Genomic DNA, 23,722 nt, shown 5'->3' with positions numbered 1-23,722 from the left:
TTGCCTTTTCTGCCTTCTAAATTGGGGAGTGAAAATCTTGTCTGGCTTTACTTTTTTTAAATTTTCTATCTTCAACACCTAGGATATTGCTTGATATATAGTAGAAAATGATAACAATCGAAGGCAGGAGAGAAAAAGAGATCTAATTACTGATCTAATGGAGATTAAGAATAAGAAAATATTGCATGTAAATTTTGGCTAAAAAAATTGAAAAATTAGGTGAAATAATTTTTCCAAGAAAAATATAAATTACAGTATTTTAAAATAAGTATAAATAATTCATTTAAATGAAATATCTAGACTAGGTAAATCCACAGAAAGAGAAAGCAGATTAGTATTTACCAGGGGTTGGCTTCTGAATTCTGGGAAGCTATATCAAGCTTTCCCTCTGTACTGCTGAATTGATTGATTTTCCACAATATTAACTGTTCTTCATATATCACAGCTGTGGGTTTTGTGTGTGTGTTATCTTTTAGGTAAACTATCCATTTGTCACTTATCTTCCTTTTTGTCTTTTAATGTCAGTCTTTTTTTTTTTTCTAATGATTATTTCATGTTCCTATTTTATGGAGGCCATATCTTGTATTGTTTTTTGGATCGGAATTAGATCCCATTAAAGGGTATCCCTTTCCTTTGATTAGCTGGACTATGAACTCCCAGAGGGAACGGACTACTTTTTGTTCCTTACTTTATCATTAGCACCTAGGACAGTGCCTGGTGCGTGTAGCAGCCAAGCAAATGTTTGCATAGATACATATTCCCTTTATTTTGCAGCATTTTTAGAAAAGCATACCTCATATTGACTTATGATGTTTATCTGTGTTTCTCATCAGATATAATATATGACTTGGCCTTGGCTTTACATTTATCCATTCATTATTTATTTATTTATTGAGTATCTGGTATGTGCCAGTCAGTGTGCAAGTACACGGATAGCAATGAACATGACAAACATGGTCCATAGCCTTACAGGGCATATGTATGTTTAGTGTAGAAGTCAAACATTGTCATTTATTAATGTTATTAAAGGCCAAGAAAAAGGTGTTTAGGTATTGGTAGTTATAATTGCTAGAGCTAATCTAGTCTAGGGCATGAGTAAAGGTTTCTACTGACTGGTTAGAAAAGTTAGGTAAGTAAAAAATAATAAAGGATGATTGAACAACTTAGTGACAATGCCAGTTTACTAGGCTAGGAAATACTAGAGGAGAGTTGTTTAGAAAAGAAGCCTGGAGTGAGATTTGGTTATCCGGATACACAGAGAGGGAAGACATTGAGAATGGATTTTATTTTTTAATGGGAGGATCTTGAACATAGTAAAATGCTGATAGGAGCCCTTAAAGGATGAAGTTCAAAATACAGGTGTCAAAATATAAAAGGAAGTGTGGGAGGGGAGTGGGATACAGAGCAAAGGTAGACAATTTTATAAGAATACATTTAAATAGGAGGAAGAGGTGTGTGTTTAATGGGTTTTCGTTTGCAGGTTTGTTGGTAAGTAGTTTAAGGGATTCTTTCTGATAATTGTGATGGCATGTATTTTTCTTTGTGTTATAGGAGACAAAACCATTAGTTGAGAATGATGGGAGAAATGGGAGGCCAAAGAATGTGCAGAGGGATTTAACTAGAGAAAACAGTAGATTGTTGAGCAGTGAGAAGGGTCAGTTGAAATTTGCAACCATGAATTTCTGGTATATCACTCTGACTAAATGTGACTTTCTCCAGTAGTGCTTAGCAGCCCTTTGTGTAGTTGGAATCAGCATGAATTTTGATTTTGTCTGTTATGTGGAACCAGAGAACAAAGGAGCAAGGGAGTTTGGGATTTTGGTGGGAGAGTGATAAAAATGATAGATCAAGGATTCTCATTTAGAGCAAGAGGAAAGAAACTAAAGATCAGAGGAGACTGATGCTTAGGACTCTAAGCCTTCATTTTTATCCCCACATTTGTTGAAACCACTTCCTAAAATCTGGAGAAAAAAAAGATCTACATATATTTTCTTGTGCCATTGCATGCAAGATTTTTATGTGCGCATCTTTCTCTTGTGATAAATTTCACACATTGATTAAAACTTTACGCCATATCTAAAGAGTTCACAGGACACCACAGAGTCTCATAATATACCTCATAAGGACAGCAATATTGGGGTGTGCCATGAATATACAAGGGTTATAGATACCAAGGCTCCAACCTTGCTATCAACCTATACAACCTTAAAGTTTTCCTTAAGGTCCTCAGTGGTGACCTGCGTTTATAGTCTAGTTGGAGAAACATATACTGAGTGAATACTAAACAGCTACATAGTCATACGTTCTTCTGCCATGTTTTCTTTTAGGTTTTCTGTATAAGAAATTATGCTATCTTTTAGGTATTTTTAAAATATGCAGTTTTAATATCAAGGATAAGTATTTAACTACTTGTTATCTCTTCTGTTAAAATCACATATTTTAAAATATTACCCCTTTTTTTTCTAACATTTCCATTACATTTATTTGTATCATTAATCACTGCATCCTTCCTATAATGTTTAAAAATTTTTTTTGAAATATTGAATAAATGTGTGTGTTTTGTTCCCTTATAAAAATTTCTCTGAAAGAAAGCTTTAGGTTGATAAATGCTCAAAAATGGGTAGCATTTACTAAAAGATATATAGTTTATTTTTCATAGTTACACCAACAGATTTGTTCTCAAGGGGACTCTGAAGGCAATATTCAAATTAATATTGTGGAGATAATTATAAAAGGAGATCACATTTGCTTGAGTAAGGAAAGATAATACTTCATCATTTGGGTCAGAATGCATTCTTGTTTTTGTAATTAGAGCTCTACAGGCAATGTCTTAGTTTATTACTTTTCAGTTTTTATTTTCTTATTTGAAACATTTTTTTCAGATCCTATAGAACTTTAAAAGCATTTTAATTATATAATTTATCTATTAGGCATAGTTCTAATGCCAAGAAACTTGTTTCTAAAATTAAGGAAAAGAATAAGCCAACCCATCACAACACCAAAAAGGAGAATAAAAATACTACAAACCACTGAAAATGGAAAAAAATTTAGAAAAAGATTTTTAAAGAAAGCTGATAATAGAATGGAAAATATCCTATAAGGAAAAGTGCAAGGGAGTACTGTGATTATTTAGTCTGAATAGTGCAGAAGTGCTTAATAGTTAATTTGATCATATTATTATTCCATAAACATTTTAATGAAAGGGGGATATTGCACTCCTATTTTGAATAACAGGATAAAAAATGGGTTTTAGATATGTAGGCAGAATGAACATTGAAAATGAAAATTGATTGTCCACTAATAAAATAGTGCAATAAGAGATTGAGATAAGAATTTGAGTCTCTAGTCTTTATAGGTCATTAAGAGGAAAATAGTCAATACTTTTCCTAAATGGTTTAGACCAGGTGTCACAAACATAAAAGCTTAGGGGTCATGTAGCTAGCATAATGTTCTTATCAGTTAAGTGTATGACAATTAGAACTGATTGAGACCTGAAAATACCTTGTTTGTTATCCTGCCAGACATTTACTTGCCAGGAATTTATTTAATGATTTCTCCTGAGAGAGTTAACATTTTAAAATTTGGATATAAAATTAGGAAAAGTAGGATAACATTTAGCCATATATTACCATCATACATCTAATTAGATCAAACTGCCATTTCCCACTTAGCTTCAATTTAGTGGAGTTTCTATATTTATATTTTATTACAATAAATTTTCTAGTGGTGTGTTAACTTGAATAAGAAAGTCATTTACTAAAATGTAACTGTGAGATGGATAATTAGCTTTAAATAAGTATTATATGTTTCATTTCATTCTTTATGCATTTCTGTCAAGTTTTATAAAATGTTTTAGACCAGCAAAGAAAAAAAAATCTATACTTCAGAAAGGGATCATCAATATAACTAATTTACCCCACCCATCATCACTTTTTACTTAAATTAATTTTCAAATGTTATCCTGGTTTATATTTAGATGTGAGATTTTTATTCTTTTCAACTCCTATTCTTTGTAATTTTAAATAATTTGTTTTTCTTCTAATCTGTGCTTATAATTTTTTTTTATTTGAAACTGAAGATATGTGCATATGTATTAGTAAGGACTGTCAGGCAAAAGTTTGAAGTACAACTAGAATTGCCTTGGATTTTCCACTTGCCTAGAATTTCTTTGCCTTTCCCCAACTATCCCTGGTGCACAATCACCGTAGATATTCCTCATTGTTCTAGTTAATTCATAACCTCTTCTTGTCTATTGAAACTTACTTGTGTCTCCTTACCTCTTAATAATCTGTTTAATAATCTGATGAATCAAGTCTTTGTTCAGTCATTCATTCATTTATTCATTCAAGAAGTGTTGAGTCTCCCATGAGAGGCATTGAAAATAAAAGGAGTAAGGGATTTCTTTGGACAGTGATAACTAACTGAGGAAATATAATTGATTAATTTAATAAATATATTTTGAACCTGTTGTTTATCAGGCCTTATTCTCCAGTTATGGGCTTGCATTAGTGAATTAATAAGCAACTTCCATGCCCTTATGGAGATTATATTGTAGTGGGGGAACTGACAGTAAACAAATAGGTATACAATACATCATTTGAAGATAAGTTTTTGAAGAAAAATAAAGCATAGGAAGACATGGGTGTGAAGCCTTTGGAGCATAAATCATATCACAAAGTTGTCTCCCCTTGAGTTAAAGGAGCAGGTCTTTTGTACCTGTATTAATGAGTCACCGGTGGCTCTAATCAGCCAAGAGCAATTTTCTGGAGAAGGAGGAGCAGCTGTTAACCCCGGGGGATGAGTGCACTGATACGTGATAGGGATTTGGGTGGGACATCATAGTATCCACTAAAGCTGGATATCTTTTTTTTCTTCTCCTGCCCTGTGAGTTTTGTCATAGTTTTTCTTAGTGCATTCACAGAGACTAATGGCAACCTGTAATAATACTTCGTTTTTTAAAACTCACTAGATGTGATAGTGAGTTTTTATTCTTATTATTTGTGTGTCTTTGTGGCACTATCACTAGTATGTGATACTCATACTATCACTAGGATGTGATAGTGCCACAAAGACACACAAATAATAAGAATTATACATATTTTAAAAATAAGAACCAAGTGAAATAATACCTCTGAAACTTTTAATTTGGGTTATTAGATTTAGAAATTTCATAGTTTCAGTTAATGTTTTAAACAGATTTAGTAAGTGTTTCTTATTTAAGAGTAGGCACTGAGGAAGAAGATCTAGAGCATAGGTTCAAATACAGCCTTAAATATTTATTAGATCTTTAATTGTGGGCATGCTAACTATTCTTTACCTCAGTTTCCTCTATAAAATGAAGCAAGTACCACTCATCTTAAGGGAGTATTTTTAAAGACTAAATGAGATCATATATGTAAAACATTTAACATATATATTTTCTCACTTGTGTACACATAGAGAATCTGTTATATAAGAAAATAGTTTATTCTCTTAGAAAATACAAGTTGAAGAGTTAAAAGATTTACTATTTAAATTTCATGGTAAGAGTAAATCTTAAAAGTTCTCATAAGGAAAAAATTCTGTAACTGTATGGTGACAGATGTTAATTAGCCTTATTATGATTATTTTGCAATATGTATATCGATCATTTTGTTATACATATGAAATTAATATATTTGTCAATTATATCTCAATAAAAAGATAAATTTATGATATATGTTAAAACAAAGTATATTTCATATATATCTTTACATATAACACAATTTTTCAAGTCTTTCAAATATTAGTAAAGTTAAATACTCATTAAACTTAGAATTTCTTCTCAGTCTCAAAAAGTAATATCAGGGAAACTAAAACTAAGAATAGTTCTCAAGACAAATATATAAAATGAATCATGAATGTTTGAAATATATTTTTTACGATTCGTCACCATATTTATCTTCACTGATAAAAAGGATAAGTTATTTTATGATGTTCACCTTATGTCTTTATGTTTTACATTATGTCTAGTAACCTTGATAAAGTCTCTTCTTAATTCTATTAGTTTAAAATTCTTTTATAAGAAGTTTTCTAAGTAAATAATTATATTGTCTACGAAAGTGACATTTTTATTTCTTTCTTCCCATTCTTTATAATTTCTATTTCATGTTCTTACCTTTTTCTACCTGCTAAGACCTCCAGGACCATATTTAGGGCAAGTGGTGATAATAAGAGGTCACATTCTTCAATCTCAGGGGAATATTTTCATTCACCTTTAAATATAATGTTTGCTATTGTTTTTTTTTTAAAGCTACACTTTTATAATATTAAGGAATTCTCTTTTATTTCTAGTTTTGTACAAGTTTTTTAAAAAAATCATGAAAGTGTTGATATCAGTTGCTTTTGCTTTATGTATTGATAATATGATTTATTTCTCTTGTTAATGTGGTAAATTATATTGATTTTCATGTGTTAAATCATTTTTATATTTCTAGATTAAACCCCCACTTGATCCTGATCAATATATTGGTAGATTTTATTTTTGCCAACATTTTACTAAGGATTTTTGCACCTGTGTCAACAGAGAAGTCTGTAATATTTATTTCTTGTAATAACTTTGCTGTCTTTTGTTACCAAACTTATGCTGTCTTTAGAAAACAAGTTTGGAAATGTTCCCTATTTTTCTACTCTCTGGAACAATTTGTATAAGATTGGTATTATTTCTTCCTTAAATGCTGGTAGAATGCATTGTCGAAATCATCTGGGCCTAGAGTTTCCTTTGTGGGAGTGTGTTTTTACCTTAAATAAAAAATTTCAAACATACAGAAATTTAACATAATTTTACAGTAACACATGTGTACTCACTACTTAGAATCTACTGTTAACATTTTGCTATAAATGCTTTATTTCATATCTACCTTCCCATTTCTCCATTTTTATTTCCTCTTATTTTTGATGCATTTCAAAGTAATTGGAGACATCAGTATACCTTCTTCTCAGTAGTTAAACATGAATATCATTAAATATAATTCAGTATTTGTTTACTTTGTTCTTTTGAGGTAAAATTTATATGCAATGTGATGCATAACTCTGATGAGAACATTTGCTGAGTTTTGACACATACATCTGTGTATCCCAAGCTCCCTCAAGATACAGAGTGTGACCATCATCTTGGAAAGTTTCCTCATGCCTTCTCAGTTAATCCTCACACCTCCCATTCAGAGACAGACATTCTGATTTTATTCTACCATAGATAACTGCATATACTTTTATGTAATGTTCTTTCACTCAGCATATTTTGAGATTTATCTGTGTTGTTGAATATATGAATGTTCATATCTTTTTATTGAGTAGTATTCTACTATATGAAAATCTCACAGTTTATCCATTGTCCTGTTGATGGACACCTGGGCTACTTTTTAGCTAGTGTGAATAAATCTGCTATGAAAATTGCTGTACTGGTGTTTTTATGCACATGAATTTTAATTTGTCCTCCTGGGTAAATATGTAAGGGGTGGTGTCATGCATTACATATATGCATAGTTTTATAATAAGCAGCTAGACTTGTTTCCAAAGCAGTTGTACCATTATACTCTTAAAACAATGTATTAAGAGTTTCATTTGCTTTCTATAGTGGTCAATATTTGATATTGTTGGGCTTTTAAAAGTTAGCTCTTCTGTTGGGAGTATAGTGGTAGCTCATTGTAATGTGTATTTCTCCAATGACGAATAATACTCAGCCCTTTTAATATGTTGGTCATTCATATATCTTCCTTTAAAAAATGTCTATTCAGATCTTTTACTCATTAAAAAATGTGTGTCTCTTTAATATTGAATTATAGATGTTCTTCATATATCTTGGATAACGGTTCTGTGTTAGATGTATATTTTGCGAACAGTTTCTCCCAGTTTGATTTGCCTATTCATTTTCTTAATGTTATTTTTAATGAGCAGATTTTTAAAACATTTTAATGAAGCCCAAATATATCAGCTTTTCCATGGATGGTTATTACTTTATGTGTTCTAAGAATCCTTGTCTATCTCTAAGTAATAAAGACATTCTCCTTTGTTTTCTCCTAAAAGCATTATGGTTTTAGCATTTATGTGATTTTTGATGATTTATTTTGAATTAATTTTCATGTACAGTGTGAGATACAGATCAAGATTTTTAAAAAATGAATATCTATTTATTCCACCACTATTTGTTGAAAAGATTTTACCCATTAATGACTTTGTTGAAAACAAATGATGTAAGTGTAGGTCTGTGATTAGACTACCTATTCTGTTCCGTTGATCTACTTGATGATACTTTTGCCAGTAACATATTGCCATGATTACTGGAGCTTTAGAGTAATTGAGGTTGTGTAAGTGCTCCAACTTTTTCATTAGTTTCCAAGATTGCTTTGGATGTTCTAGCCTCTTTGCATTTCTCTGCATTTTAAAATTAATTTCTCCATTTCTACAAAAAAAAAAAAAAATGCCTGCTGGAATTTGAGATTGCATTATCTCTTTAGAACAATATAGAGAGAACTGGCATTTTAACAATATTGAACCTTCCAGTCTATGAATGTGGTATATCACCACTTATAGGTCATCTTTAATGTTTTTGTAGCAACCTTTTGTAGTTTTCATTATCTTTTATTAAGGATTTTTGAGTCTTATGTTCATGAGGTATGTGGTTTGTAGTTTTTTTTTCTTGTAATCTTTGTTAGGTTTTGGGATAAAGATTATACTGCCTTCATAAAATGTGCTGAGAAGCATTACTTATGTTTTCTTAAAGAATTTTTTAAGATTTGTGTTATTTGTTCTTTAAATGTTTGGTATTCTTCACCAGTGAAATAATCTAGCCCTGTAGTTTTCTTTGTGGAAGGAGTTTTGATAACTATTTTATAGCGTTTTGGTAAATTATATTTTTCAAAGAATGTTTCATATAAAGTATTAAATTTAGTGTAAAGTTGTTAATAATATCTTTATATTTTTAAAAAGCCTTTACTATCTGAAATGATGTCTCCTATTTCATTCCTGTTATTATTAATGTCTCTTTTTTTCTTGATCAGCTTTGTTAAGGGTTTATTTTACTGCTTTTCAGAAATGCAGTGTTTGGCTTTGATGATTTTATTTATCTTGAATGTTTTATATTGTTTTCATTTTTACTCTTTACTCTTTCTTTCCTTCTAACTTCTTTATATTTGATTTGACGTTCGTTTTTGAACTTTTGAAGTAGAAGCTTAGATATTTTCATCCTTCTAATACATGCATTTAAGATATTCATTTATTTACAAGCATTGCTTTAGTTCCATCCTGTATATTTCCATCAGTCATATTTTCATTATCATTCATTGCAAATACTTTAATATTTCCATTGTGATTTATTTACTCTTTTTGACTCTTGTGTTATTTTGAAGTGCAACACTTAATTTTTAAATGGTAGGGGATTTTATCGATTTTTAAAAATTATTCACATCTAGCTTAATTGCATTGTAGCCAGACAATATACTCTCAAAGACTAAAGTGTTTGAAATTTGTTGAGACTTGCTTTATGACTCAGCATATGGTCTGTTTGATATGTGTTTTGTGTATCGTTTGTGTATTCTATTTTTATATGAAAGAGCATGCTATATATATTTATCAACTTTAGTTGGTTAATTATGTATTTCAAATCTTATATACCTTAGTAAATTTTTTTTGTCTGCTTATCTTGTAGCAATTGACAAAGGTGTGTTAGTCTTCTATGTGATTTTAGATTTGTCGGTATCATCTATTAGTCTTTATATTTTTGCTTATATATTTTTAAGCTTTGTCATTGGGTCCGTTCATATTTAGAATTATGGTATCCTCTTGTTGGTAGGACTTTGTAATTATTATGAAGTCTTTCTTTATCTTTAGAAATGCTTATTGCCTTAAGTCTACTTTGTCTGATATTGGCATATTTATGCCAGCTTCCTTTAATTGGTTTTTGCATGGTATATCTTTTCCAATCATTTTATATTCAATTTTTCCGTAAGTAGTCTTTCCATAAGTGTCCATCAGTAGCCTTTTAGAGGAGCAAGTATTTAACATAATTACAGATATAATATGAGTTTAAAGCTAACATTTTACTATTTGCTTTATATTTTATCCCCATGTACTATTCTCACCTTCTTTGGCTCAATAAAATATTTTAATTATTCTTTTTCTCACCTCAGTTAGCTTTTATTGGCTATCCTAGAAATTACTACATGAATTTTGAGTTTTTGCAGTCTAATGTAAATTATTACTTCTGCCACTTCCTGCACAATGCAGATGTCTTAGAAACTTTAACTCCATTTACCCACTTCTGCCTTTTTGGTTAGTGTTTCACACATTTTAAATCTACATATATTTTAAACTTAACAAGCTAGTAATATTTTTTACAGTCATTGTTTGTATGTACCAACATATTAACCTTTTCTATAGCTCTTTCTTTTTGCGTTTCTACATTTTTTTCCCTAATATCATTTTCCTCTGTTTGAACAACTCCCTTTTTGTATTTCTTTTACTGATAAAATTTTATTTTTTCTTTTTCTGAAATCACCTTTATTTTATTTTTATTTTTCAAACATTTTTAGCTGTGAATAGATTTCTTGATTGGCATCTATTTTCTTTCAGAATTTTTAAGAAGTCATCCTACTGTTTTCTGCTATTCATTGTTTCTATTGAAAATTATCTCAGTCTATAGATTGTTGCTTCTTTAAATGTGTTTATTTTTTCCTCTAGCTGTTTAAAGATATGGCTGTATGTCTCTCATTAATGTTAGAAAACTTTTGGTTGTTATCACTTCAGATGCTTCTTTCTTATTTTCTTTCTCCTCCTTCTGGGATTTCAGTGATATGTATATTAGACCCTTTCAGTGGAATTCATATGCCTCTTATACTCTTCTATATTTTCAGCCTTTCTCTGTGCTTTGGTTTGGATGTTTTCTATTAAACTCTGATCTAGTTCACGTTTGCTCTGTTCACTCTGCTGGAGGCACTAAGTACTGACAACACTTTTGAGAAATTTTTTTGTGAAGAGCAAGTATATAGGAGTAGTAATTAGACCATGTGGGAATAAAGAGAGGTGCTTGCTTATTTGATTTTGGCTAGGGCATACTAACATGTTTATGCTATGATTGGAATGATTCAGTAAAGAGAAAAAAAATTAAAGTTGTACGAGAGAGAGAAAGAAGATGATTTTTGGATAAAAGTCCTTGAGAAGGTGAGAGAGGACATAATTCAAAGCACAGTTCGAAGGATTTTTCTTTGATAGGAGTAGGACATAAAGAGGAAAGACACTGATTCATTTGTATCAGTAGTCATGTGAGGTGGAATTCTGGCTTAACCAATGGAAAATATGCAGTTGCTAGCCTCTTAAAATTTGGGTATGTGTATTGGGAATATGGGAAAATTGTCCAAGAAATGGAGAGTCAAATGAAGAGATAGACTGTACTTATAGCTACCTAATTCTGTTATCTGTTTCTGTGTTCTCTCAGTCATATCTACCTTTATCTCTTAGCGTACTCAAAGTTTTATAATATACTTATAAAGAAATATTTGAATGTTTAAGTTAATTAAATGTTTTTGTTATATAGTTAAAATTTCTGTACTAAATCTTTAAACATAATTTCTGATAGTGAATTTAAAATTAATTCTTGGTAGTGTTTTGAATAGAAAATTAAGTTTTCTAACGTATTTCCTCACATTTTATTTTGCAGTTTTGTGAGTACTAGAACAGCACAGCCATGTTTCGGAATAGTCTTAAGATGCTTCTTACTGGAGGGAAATCAAGTCGTAAAAATAGATCAAGTGGTAAGTGATTTTGGTACATTTATTCTGTGTGATACTTTAGAAAAAAGTTCTTTTAGAGAGCTAGATCAATGCTACAACACTTTATGTATTTGTACATTATATGGTTTATTTAATTTAGAAAAAAATTTACATTTCTGTAGGCTTTCATATTCTTTTTTAAGAGTTAGAAACATTTGAATACTTATCAGTAATGTCAGGTAAAGGAAAAATATGTGAAAAAACATATCTGTTTCTGATAAATGAGTGAAGAGTGCTTCTGCGTACTACTTATTAAAAACCTACATCTTAATTTAATTTTTGAATTAACATGTGGAATTATTTTAGTCCTATTTACTCTTTGAGGAATGAGACTATAAAAATAGGAACCATGCTCAATGGGTTGTAAAGAAGATGAAATATAAATTAAAGATTTTTAGAGTCATTAAAATGAAGTTTATAAACATTTGTTTAAAAACAAGGGGTATTTCTTCAGTTTTTAAGGTTAAAATATGCCAAAGCTATATAAATACTTTTTGGAAACAATATTAAAGAGAATTGTACTAAATGGTTGTTTTCTGTTAATGGGCTGTAGGTATTTATTATATTCTTTTAATCTTTTCAGTTTTCTAATTTTTCTTCATTTTACAAGTTTACATTGGTAGTATATTCATATCATTCACTTCAAAATATTTTTTAACTCCTCTTGTGATTTCTTCTTGACCCATAGGTATTTAAAGTATAATTGTTAATTTCCAAACAGTTGATGATTTCCTAGTTATCTAATTAACTTAGCTTAATTGTACTATTTTCAGAGAACCTATCCTGTATTATTTTATTCTTTTTGTATTTATTGAGATTTGCCTTACAGCTCAGCATATGATCAATTTTGGTGAATGTTCTGGATGCACCTGAAAATAATGTGGATTCTGTAGTTATTGGGTGCAGTGTAGGTCAGTTTTGTTAGTGGTAGTTCTCAAATATTTTTATACCCACACTTATTTTTTAAAAAATGATTTACTGAGAAAGGTGAGATTAAATCTCCAACCCTATGGTTGTGGAACTGTCTATTTCTTCTAGTTCCTGATAGTTTTTGCTTTATAAATTTGGAAACTGTCCTGTTAGAGCTATTAAAATTTAAAATTGCTATATCTTCCTAGTGAGTTGACTGTTTTACTATAATGAAATGTCCCTCTTTATTTCTAATACTGCCTTTTGTTTGAAACTTGACTTTGTCTAATATTAGGATAGCTATCCCAGCTTTCTTTTGATTAGTGTTTGCAAGGTATGATTTCTTCCATTCTTTTCCTTTAAACATTTCTTTATGTTATGCTGTTCATAGTACGTTGCTGAGTTTTCTTTTTTAACTTATTCATTCAAGTATTTTCTCTTAAGGATTGGTTCTTCTATACTGATTCAGTAATGATATCTTTGGGTTTATATATAGCATATCACTGTGTGCTTTATAGTTGTCCTGCTTGTTCTATGATTTTTTTTCTCTCCTTTCATGCTTTATTTTAGATTGACTGAAACATTTTTCGTTATTCCATATCTCCCCCTCTTGACTTGGAAGTTTTAGACTATTATAATTCTTTCAGGGGTTACCTTAAAGATTAAAATATCAATGAAAGTTTGATATCAATTGATACTTTTACCTTTTTCTTGGACAATGCAAGAACCTCAGATTCCTTTCACCTATGTGTATTTTAATTTCTATAAGACATTATTATTGTTTTCTGTAGTCACCGTTATTTAGATTTACTCACATTTGACCTTTTCATTCCTTCCTGCATCCTTCATTTTATAGATGGGATAATCTTTCTTTTTCTCTGGAGAACACCCTTTATAATTTTCTTTAATTGGGATTTTCTTGTGGTAAATTTACTTTGCTTTTGTTATCTGCAAATGTCTTTATTTTGCTTTTCTTGTTTTACAGAATATTTTTGCTGGGAGTAGAATCTGGGTTAGCAATTATTTTCTTTCGACACTTTTGAATATTCTATTCACTGTCTTCTGGCTTCTTGAATTATTTCTGTTGAGAAGTCAACTGTCAGCCTAATTACTGCCTCTCTAAAAGTGATCTGTCTTTTTTCTCGTTGTTATTAGTCTAGATTTAATTGATGTGCATGGGAGTGATTTTCTTTTTATCCATGTTGTCTTCTATTTATTCATATGTTAGGGTATTTTGAATCTGTGGCTTGATGTCTTTCATCATTTTGGAAAGCTATTATTCATTATCTCTTCAAATTTTATTTTTTTTTGTTTTCTCTCTTTTCTTTGTAGGACTCCAGTTATACATTTGATAGACCACATGCATGTCATCTGTGTTTCTTACATTCTTTTGTCTTTATATGCTTTATGCTGTATATTTTCTTTTGGTCTAGCTTACAGTTAGTTCATTAATAAACTCTTTATTGGTATATAATTTGGTATATAATGGTATACAATTGGTATATATGGTTAAGAAACCATCTTCAGTTCTTAATTTTAATTTTTATATATTTCAGTTCTAGAAATTCTGTTTGCCTCTTTAATTTTTTTAAATTTAGAAATAATTTTAAACTTACTAAAAGGTTGCACCGGTAGTTCAGAGAATTCCACTTACCCTTCCACAGATTCACAAATTATTTACTTTTTACTGCATTTACTTTACCAGTTTCTCTCACACATACTCTTTGCTTCTCTCCCCCACTTCAACCTCTCTCATGCACTCACTCTTTTTAAATCTCTTGAGAGTAAAATATGTCACGCCCTTTTACTCCTAAAAATTTCAGTGTATATTAAGGACAAGGAAATTCTTTTACATAACCACAGTTGAGCATTGATACAATACTTTTTTATTCAATCTACCTTCTGATTTCCAAGTTTTGTCAGTAATTTCCTTTATAAGATTTACCCCCTTCCTTTCCAAGATCCAGTCTAAGATAAGGTATTGCATTACTTATCATATCTTTTTACTCTCATTTAATTCACAACAGTTTCTCAGTGTTTCTTGACTTTTTCAAAAAATTAAAAGCTCTCTTTTTTAAAAAACCTAGAAGACTCCTAATTTGGGGTGTGTTTGATTTTTTTTTATGATTAGATTCAGATTATGTATCTGTGGTTTGACTGTTACATAAATGAATGCTGTTTTATTTTTGGGATATCACAACTGGAGGCATACAATGTTCATCTTTCACTCATTAGTGATTTTGATGACCAAATAAAGGTGCTGTCTAGTTTTTCTTCTATATGGATACTAATTTTCCCCTTACAACTTAAAAGCAATCTGCAGGTACATACCATTTTGTTCTTTTTGTTGTTTCCAGTCTTTGCTGATATTCTCAGTCTTGTCTCTTATCACCCTGAACATAGTAAGTCTGTTTATATTTATCTTCAAATCTGTGTCTGGTAACTCTAAATGTGTGTTTTTCTATTGTCTCTTTCTTTTAATTTTTATTAATATTATTTATTTCCTTCTGTACTAGTTATTTTTTAAAATAAACTTTTTATTTTGGGTTAGTTGTAGTTTAACAGAAAAGTTCCAAAGATAGTACAGAGAATGCCTTTTTACTCCTTACCTAATTTTCACGTCTTAAATTACTACAGTGCATTTTTTAAAACTAAGAAACCAACATTGGTATATTACTGTTAATTAAACTCCAGACTTTTATTTGGGTTTCATTGGTTTTTCCATTAATGTCCTTATTCTATTCTAGAATCCAATACAGAGAACTACATTGCATTTAGTTATCGTGTCCCCCCAAACATCAGTTGGTTTTGGCATAAGACAAATAATAATTGACACGACTCTTCTGGTTACTTTTTGGTTGTGCGTATGTGTGTACACACACACTTTAATATGTCAGGGATCCAAGCTGCCTCCCAATTTGACATTTAAAGAAATGGTTTATCTAAAATTTGTTTTCTGGCCTAGGATTATAATTTTCTTAGACATCTTCAGTTGTTCACTTTTGACACCAGAACTTGCATTTTTCTCTCACTTCACAACAATTACTTCATAAAAGAGAACTAGTAGAAAACTTTAAATAAAGTCATATTAAGATGCACATGCTGGATAGTCTTTTTGACTTGAGTACTGATAGTGACTCATTTCCACATTCTGTCCTTATTAGAGGTAGGCATCAGATTTGTGCTTTAGCAAAATTACAAATTATTGTATTCTAGACTTTTCAGTAACTACTGCTTTAGTAGATATCATATTATTAACTCCATACATGTCAAGGTCCTACTGTAGTATTAAAGATAATTCCTTTGATTTACTAGGTATTTAATTATATCAATAATGATTTTGGGGGGTCTTAGTCTAGTATTTATTTTTCTCTGTGGTTTTTCTTGTAAAATGTTTATAATTTAGAGTAGTTGTAAGTTAGAGTAGTTATAAAAATAGTGATTTGTATTCTGTATGAGTAGAACCCTGTTTCTAGAGAAGCAGTATGGTTTTTCAAACATACTCCAACGCAAGAATTCCAAAGCAAGAATAAATTGCATATTAAAAGAAAAAATGTATTTATGGAATGACATAATTAGTGTTTCGTCATTACAGGTTTTTTTGGCATTAATGAATAATTGGATGTATACTTCATTCTTTATATTAACTTGGCTCATGGGTTATTTTTAAGATTAGTAAGATAACATTTGTCACGGACATAATTATTTGCTTTGTTTTGTTTGTTTTAGGAAACCAACTTACTATTTAGTTTGAAAAGTATTTGTAATAAAGGTAAATTGCCTGTTCTCATTTATCTTTTAAATAGTTGATCTGAACTTTTGTGTGTGCTACTAGATAAATATTTCAATATTTTGATTTTATATCAAGTAATATCAAATGAATTTTCTCAGGCAAAGTTTCTTCCCTAAGGATATGGGAATATCAACTTTAATTTTATAACTTAATTCAGATTTATGATGTGAAAATTGTTTCTGGTGCATGTAGGACTAGGTACTTCTAAGTTTTGTGAAAAAGAAAACGTGTGTGACTCTCTTGAATTATGGATTATAAAGAACATATATGTGTTTATGTATTTACTAAAAATTAAATATATACCATTTTTCTGGTCTTGTTATAATTTTATTATTTAAAATCATGAAAGTAATTAGTAAAAGTTCAAATATGCTTTTTGATATAAGTAATGTCATTATTTGGTATCATTGTATTATTGTTTTGGTAAACCATCATTCAAATATGAGGGAAGGAAATACTGTCAATTTTAGGTATTCAAGAACTGAGAAAGTACCTTAAGTATAACACAACTGTTGGGAGAAAAATAAAATTACTCAGGGCTGTCTCCTAGCAAAATAAAAAATAAGTGTGAAAAAGACGAGATGCAGAAAGAAAAGTGAGCAAAGTAAGTAAAACTTATTGTTAAATATAAATATTTTGCTGATAATGTATTATAACAAGTAGAATTTATTCCAGGACTACCAAGATGTTTCTATGTCAGAACATGAACAGAAGTTTTTAAGTTAGAAAAAATTTAAAAACCATGTTATTGTATTATTATAGTCAGAAAAAGCATTTTGTAAAATTGAGCAGCCATTAAAGACATTATTAAGATTTAAAAAAAAAAGGGGCTTTATATATAATAAAGACTATTCACCAAACCCAACATCAAAACATCATACTAAACAAAGAAATATAGAAGCCAGTTCTTAAAATAGAAACATGGTAGAGATTTCTCCTGTTACCACTCTTTTTCAAAATTGTTTATGCAATAAAGACAAGAAAATAAAATGACTAGTATAAACATTGGAAAAGAAAGGACAGTGTCATTATAATTTTTAAATGAGGTGAAAACTCTAGAGAATCTACTAAATATCTACTAGAGATAAGATAATTTGGCATGGTGGTTGCCACTTTCAGGTCTACCAGTACTTATTGATTAGAGATATAAATGGGAAAAAAATTACATTCACAATGATAACCATCAAGTTCTCAGGAATAAATCGGACAAGAAACCATACAGACATATGAAAAGATGGTCAGTGTCACTAAGCATCAGAGAAATGCAAATTAAAACCACAATAGGATATCACCTCGAACCTGTCAGAATGGCTGTCATCAATAAATCAACAAACAAGTGTTGGTGAGAATGTAGAGGAAAGGGAACCCTTTTGCACTGTTGGTGGGATTGCAAATTGGTGCAGCCATTATGGAAAACAGTATGGAGGTTCCTGAAAAAAAATTAAAAAATAGAACTACTTTATGATTCAGCAATTGCACTTCTGGGTATTTATCTGAAGTAAACCAAAACACTAATTTGAAAAGATATATGCACCCCTATGTTCATTGCGGTGATATATACAATGGCTAATGTATGGAAGCAACCTAAGTGCTCATCAATAGACGCTTGGATAAAGAAGAAGTAGTACACATATATACAATGGAATATAACTTGGCCATAAAAAAAAATGAAATCTTACCATTTGAAACGATGTGGATGGACCTAGAGGGTGTTATGCTAAGAGACTAAGTGAAATAAGTCAGACAGAGAAAGACAAATACCATGTGATTTCACTTTCATGTGGAATCTAAAGAACAAAATATTTAACAAACAAAACAGAAACAGACTCATAGATACAGAGAAAAAACTGATAGTTGCCTGATGGGAGGGGAATTGGAGGGCTGGGTGAAAAGGTAGAGAGATTAAGAAGTACGAGTTGGTAGTTACAAAATAGTGATGTGAATGAAATACACCATAGGAAATATAGTCAATTAGAAAAGAAAAGAAACCTATTGGAGTATATTAGACTAGGATAAATAGAAAGATATATTTCTGGATTTATACATAAATTTATTGCAGTTCCATTCAGGAAGGCAGCAGATTCATTTTCAGTTGAGTAAAATAACTTTAAAATTCTATGGAAGAATAAATTCTTTATGTTTAATGATTTGTTCATGGTGGATCATTTCCTCATGTGTTTTATAAGGTTTGTTTATGAGCTCATCTCAGGTAGGAATCATTTTCTGTGGGGGATGTAGTGTTGTCGATGGTTGAAACGGTCTTTTCTGCTAGGCACTGCAGTGGTATCACAGGCCATGGACTCATTTTTAACAGTTTTTTTATTGTGGTAAAATATATATAACATGAAGTTCACCATTTTAACCATTTTTAGTTGTGTAATTAGCGGCATTAATTACATTCACAGTGTTGTGCAACCATCATCACTATTCTCCAAATTTTACGTCACCCATTAGGTGGCAAATTCCCATTTCCCCTCCCTCCAGCCCCGGATAACCTCTAATCTACCTCCTGGTTCTGTGAATTTGCCTTTTCTAGATATTTCACATAAGTGCAATCATATTATTTTGTCCTTTTGTATCTAGCTTATTTCACCTCACATAATGTTTTCAAAGTTCATTCCTATTGTAGCATGTATCAAAACTTCATTTCTTTTTATGACTGAATAATATTCATTTGTATGTATATGCCACATTTTGTTTACCCATTCATCTGTTGATAGACAGTTATTTCCATTTTTTAGGTATTGTGAATAATGCTGCTATGAACATTGTCATATAGGTATCTCAGTCTCTGTTTTCAATTTTTTGGGGGAGTATATCTAAAAGTAGAGTTGCTGGTCATACGGGGAAATATACATGGTTCTGTGTGAACATGTTTTCATTTCTTTGGGGTAAATGGCCAGGAGTACAATTTCCAGGACATAATTTTAGTCCCATGTTTAGTTTTTATAGAAAGTGCCATCTCTTTTACAGCATGGCTATACCATTTTACCTTCATATCAGCAAGATATAAGTGATCTGATTTCTTCTTACCCTTGCCAGCATTCAGTGTTGCCATTATTTTTATTTTAGCTATTTTGATAGGTGTATATTGGTATCATGGTTTTAATTCACATATCTCTAGTAGCTAAATGATTTTGAGCATTTTTTCATGTGTTCATTTGCCATCTGTATGTTGTCTTTGGTGAAATATTTCTTCATGTCTTTTGGCAATCTTGATTATTTGTTTTTGTTTGTGTGTGTGCATTGAGTTTTGAGAGTTCTTTATATATTCTAATTTTTGTCAGATATATGGTTTGCAGATATTTTCTCCCAGTCTATTGATTGTCTTTTTATTTCCTTAACAGAGTCTTTTGTGAAGCAAAGTTTTTAATATTAATGAAGTCCAGTATATCAGGTATTACTTTTACAGATCATGTGTGCTTTTGGTTTCCATCAACAGGTGTTTATTACTCAGTATTATACTGGTTGCTTGATATTTGAGTTTGAGTTAAATTCTCTTTAACTACCCATGTGCAAAAATCAGTTCATCTGTGAAAATAGGGCACTTTGTTAGAAACATTTTTTACTGGTGGGTTTTTTTGGGGATCCACCGAGCATTGAAATTAATTAAAATCTTTATTGCTCTGAATAAATGTTCATAATAAACTATAATGACCTGTACAATTGTATTTAATGCAAATATATTTTTACTGTAAAAATATCTTTTTCTTTCCAGGGACAGTAGATTTTATTTCACTAATAAACCATGAAATTACAACATAAGCTTTTCAAGGATTTTTACCTCTTCTTTAACTCGTTCTAACAAATTTGATTAGAAAAATGCACTCTTATTTAATGAGGAAAGGATTTCTCTTATTTATTATAGAGCTATAAAATCTTTTGTAATAAAACCCAAACCTGTCATATTTTTTGTGACTGCTGTTTTTCTTCCTGTTTCTCTGCCCATCAATTTGCCCAATTTGTGGTTGACTATTGAGATGTTTACTCCTCATGAAATTTACTTGTTCTTGCTGTCATGGAACTTGAGGTAAAAAGTCATTAGAGGAAGTCACAGAATGTGACTGTACAAGAGAGAATAAGGATTCTTACTTGGTGGTAGAAGACAGTGGGTCCTAAAAATAAATGTGACTAGAGAGTGAAAAAAGTGACAAGAATCTTGAAATTGCATTTTGAAACAAATCTGATTTGACTAGTTTTGTTTATATTTCAGATATTTGTAGCAGTTCTGTAATTCAGCTGCTAGCACTTCTCATCAGATAGTCACACTCACACTCACATTTTCAAATCTATTTCCAGTTTTATTTTTGTCCTATATTTTCAGAGTAGTTTTAGAGTTATGCTAATTTCTCAAGATGATTTGTCATGATTTCCATCTTTTACTGTGCTTTATGTATCATATAAATTATTTATTCCTTGAAAATTTAGTATAACTCAGACATAAACTGGCTGACTTGGGCTTCTTGGGGGATTTTAGTGTAGTTTTTCTGACATTTTTTATTTTATTGTCATTGAGCAATAGGTTTCCTTCAGGCAACTTGAATAATTATTTTTCTAGAAAATCATCCATTTCATTGAAATTTTAAAATTTACTTGCATAAAGTTACAATGTATTCATTTGAGTTCAATTCAGTTTCTCCTAATACTGAATATTTTTATATTTCCCGTGTCTTAGCTTTGTCTGAAGCTTATATGTTTTATAGCTTTTTCAAAGGACCCAGTTCTTGGATTTACTCATTTTATTTTTGTTTTTCTTCTCGTTTACATTATGAATTTTCCTATGATAGCTTTTGCTGCATTCCATAAATTGTGATTTTCAATATTCTCATTATTAACTTTTTACATAATTTGTAATTGTAGTGTTTTTCTTTTTGAATTGAATTGGCTTAAAATTTTCCAGGGGATTTTTTTGTTGCTGTTGTTAATCCTTTTCTAGTTTAATGCACTGTGGTTAGAAAATATGACCTGTTCATTTGCTTCTCTTTAAAGCAGTGATTGGTGAACTCCCTCCTATAGGCAAGCTACTTGTATTTACAAATAAAGTTTTATTGGAACATAACTACACTCATTTGTGATAGAGACTGTACAGCCAATAATCTTAAAGTAAACTTTACTAATTTTTTAGCTCCTGGATGTTAATTTTTTGCTTAGTTGAGCTTCCAGTGCTTTTGCCTTAAATCCGTCTGGATTTTGTGTTTAAGGTATAGTTTTTGTAAATATTGTGTAGTTTTGTCTGGTTAAATCTAATCTGATTTATTTTTAAACGATATATTTTGTTCATTTACATTGACTATATAACTAGCAATTGACAGGAGTTGGTTTAAGTCTCCTGTCTTGTTCTTTATTTCTTTTGCATTTATATGTTCCTCATTCCTGTCTTCTTTAGGATTTATCAAATATTTTTATTACATTTTCGTTTTCTTGGCTATACCTTCTTGGGATTTTTAAAAAGAGATTATGCAAGGGATTACAATGTACATCTTTAACTTTTTATGTTTTAACTTGAATTTTTATTTTATTTTATTTCGTTTTCTTGGCTATACCTTCTTGGGATTTTTAAAAAGAGATTATGCAAGGGATTACAATGTACATCTTTAACTTTTTATGTTTTAACTTGAATTTTTATTTTACTATGTGAACATTGTAAGGACCTTATAATGTCCCCATTTTTTTGTTGTCTCATATTTTACCCTCAAGATAATATATATCTCATAATACTTTGTATTACTGTTGCTTTAAGTAGTCTTTAAGATTTTTTTAAGTATCTTTATTATTTACCCTTATATTTACCTCTTCTAAGCTAGTCTTAATTCCTTTTTTCGTAATGGTGTTTTATCTGGGATAATTTTTTTCCACCCTGCAGAACTTTCTTTGCATTTCTTAAAGTGTAGGTCTTCTGGCAATTAATTATGTTAGCTTTTATTTTCTCATAATGTTTTTATTTTGTCTTCATGTTGGAAGAATATTTTTCCTTGATATAAAATTCTAGGTTGGCAGTTATTTTCTTTCAACACACTGAAGATGTTATTCTGTTATCTTTTGATTCATATTGTTTCTGATGGGAAGTGATCCATCCTCATTATTTTTTCCTTAGGATGTAATATGAACTATTTATTCATTTAATTTGGTCTTCCTGCTTTAATTTTTTTTTCATCTTGACTTTTAGCATTTGACTATGATATGCCTAGGTGTATGATTTTCTTTCTGTTATCTTATTTGGATTTTGGTGTGCTTCTTGAATCTGAGTGTTGATGTCTTTCATCAGTTGTGGAAAACCTTAGATATTATTTCATCAAGTATTTCTTTTATCTTTTTTCCTTCTGTGTTTTGGAACTTTAGTTTGTATATTAGATTGATATTATCCCTCATATATCTCAAACTGTGTTCTTTTTCTTTGTTCTTTGATCATTTTTTTTCTTTTTGGTTAATTTTAGTCTGTCTTGACATTTATTGATACTTTTGCTGTGTCCAGTTAGCTTTTAAGCGCAGTTAGTTAATTCTTATTATCTAATTATCTAATTATCTAATTTAGATAATTTTTCAGTTATAGAGTGTTTACTTAGTTCTTTTAAAGATATTCATTTCTCTGTTGACATTTTCAATCTTTGCATCAATTTTTCCTGTTTTTAACCTCTTTTTTCTTAACTTATACATATTAGCTAAAAATAATAGTTATTATTAATTATTTTGCTTTTTGATTATGGATAACATTTTCTAAAATCTTCCCAACATTTTCCTGTTGTTTACCAGACATTGTGTTTAAAAGAATTGTAGAGGCTGGAGTAAATAATATTTTTTTTCTGGAGAGTAAAAACCTTTTTCTATGTAAGGCAGCTATAATGAAGGTCTGATCTCTTGGATTTGATGGAGTGTTGAAGTGGATTAGGGCTAGGTTGCAGTTTAGTTTGCTCAGTTTACATGTATTTCAAACGTCTAGGGTGATGTCTGTTCTAAATATATGTCAGTCCCTTTAGCAGGACTCTGGGATCTAAGTACTATCTGATTATGAAATTTTGTCACCTTTATTGTTTAGCTTCTAGTCCTCCAGATTGTTGCCACCACAAACTTGGTAGAAGTTTATGGCAAATCTGTGGGCAGGGAGTCTTATCTTCAAATTTGGGATTCTTTCACCTCCTATACCAGGAGTTGGCAAACTGTGGCCTGCAGGTTAAATCTGGCCTGCATCTTGTTTTTGTAATTAAGGTTATACTTTGAAAATAAAATGCAAGTTTTATGA

The 23,722-nt window shown here is 30.2% G+C and overlaps 1 protein-coding gene across 6 annotated transcripts in view; it reads left to right on the top strand.

The window, feature by feature from the left end:
- Positions 1-23,722, top strand: part of TANC2 (tetratricopeptide repeat, ankyrin repeat and coiled-coil containing 2) — a 293,951-nt gene that overhangs the window by 34,313 nt on the left and 235,916 nt on the right. For all 6 annotated transcript variants that reach the window (XM_006912329.2, XM_025047068.1, XM_025047067.1 and 3 more), the window contains exon 2: positions 11,672-11,765. In XM_006912329.2, the coding sequence (XP_006912391.1) occupies positions 11,699-11,765 (67 nt within the window). In that variant the 5' untranslated portion in view covers positions 11,672-11,698. The remainder of the gene's footprint in view (positions 1-11,671; positions 11,766-23,722) is intronic.

The sequence above is a fragment of the Pteropus alecto genome, unplaced genomic scaffold, assembly GCF_000325575.1.
Source record: "Pteropus alecto unplaced genomic scaffold, ASM32557v1 scaffold134, whole genome shotgun sequence".
In the NCBI taxonomy this organism is placed as follows: Eukaryota; Metazoa; Chordata; class Mammalia; order Chiroptera; family Pteropodidae; genus Pteropus; species Pteropus alecto.
The sequence above is the reverse complement of the archived record's forward strand: the minus strand, read 5'-3'. Positions and strand labels throughout refer to the sequence as shown.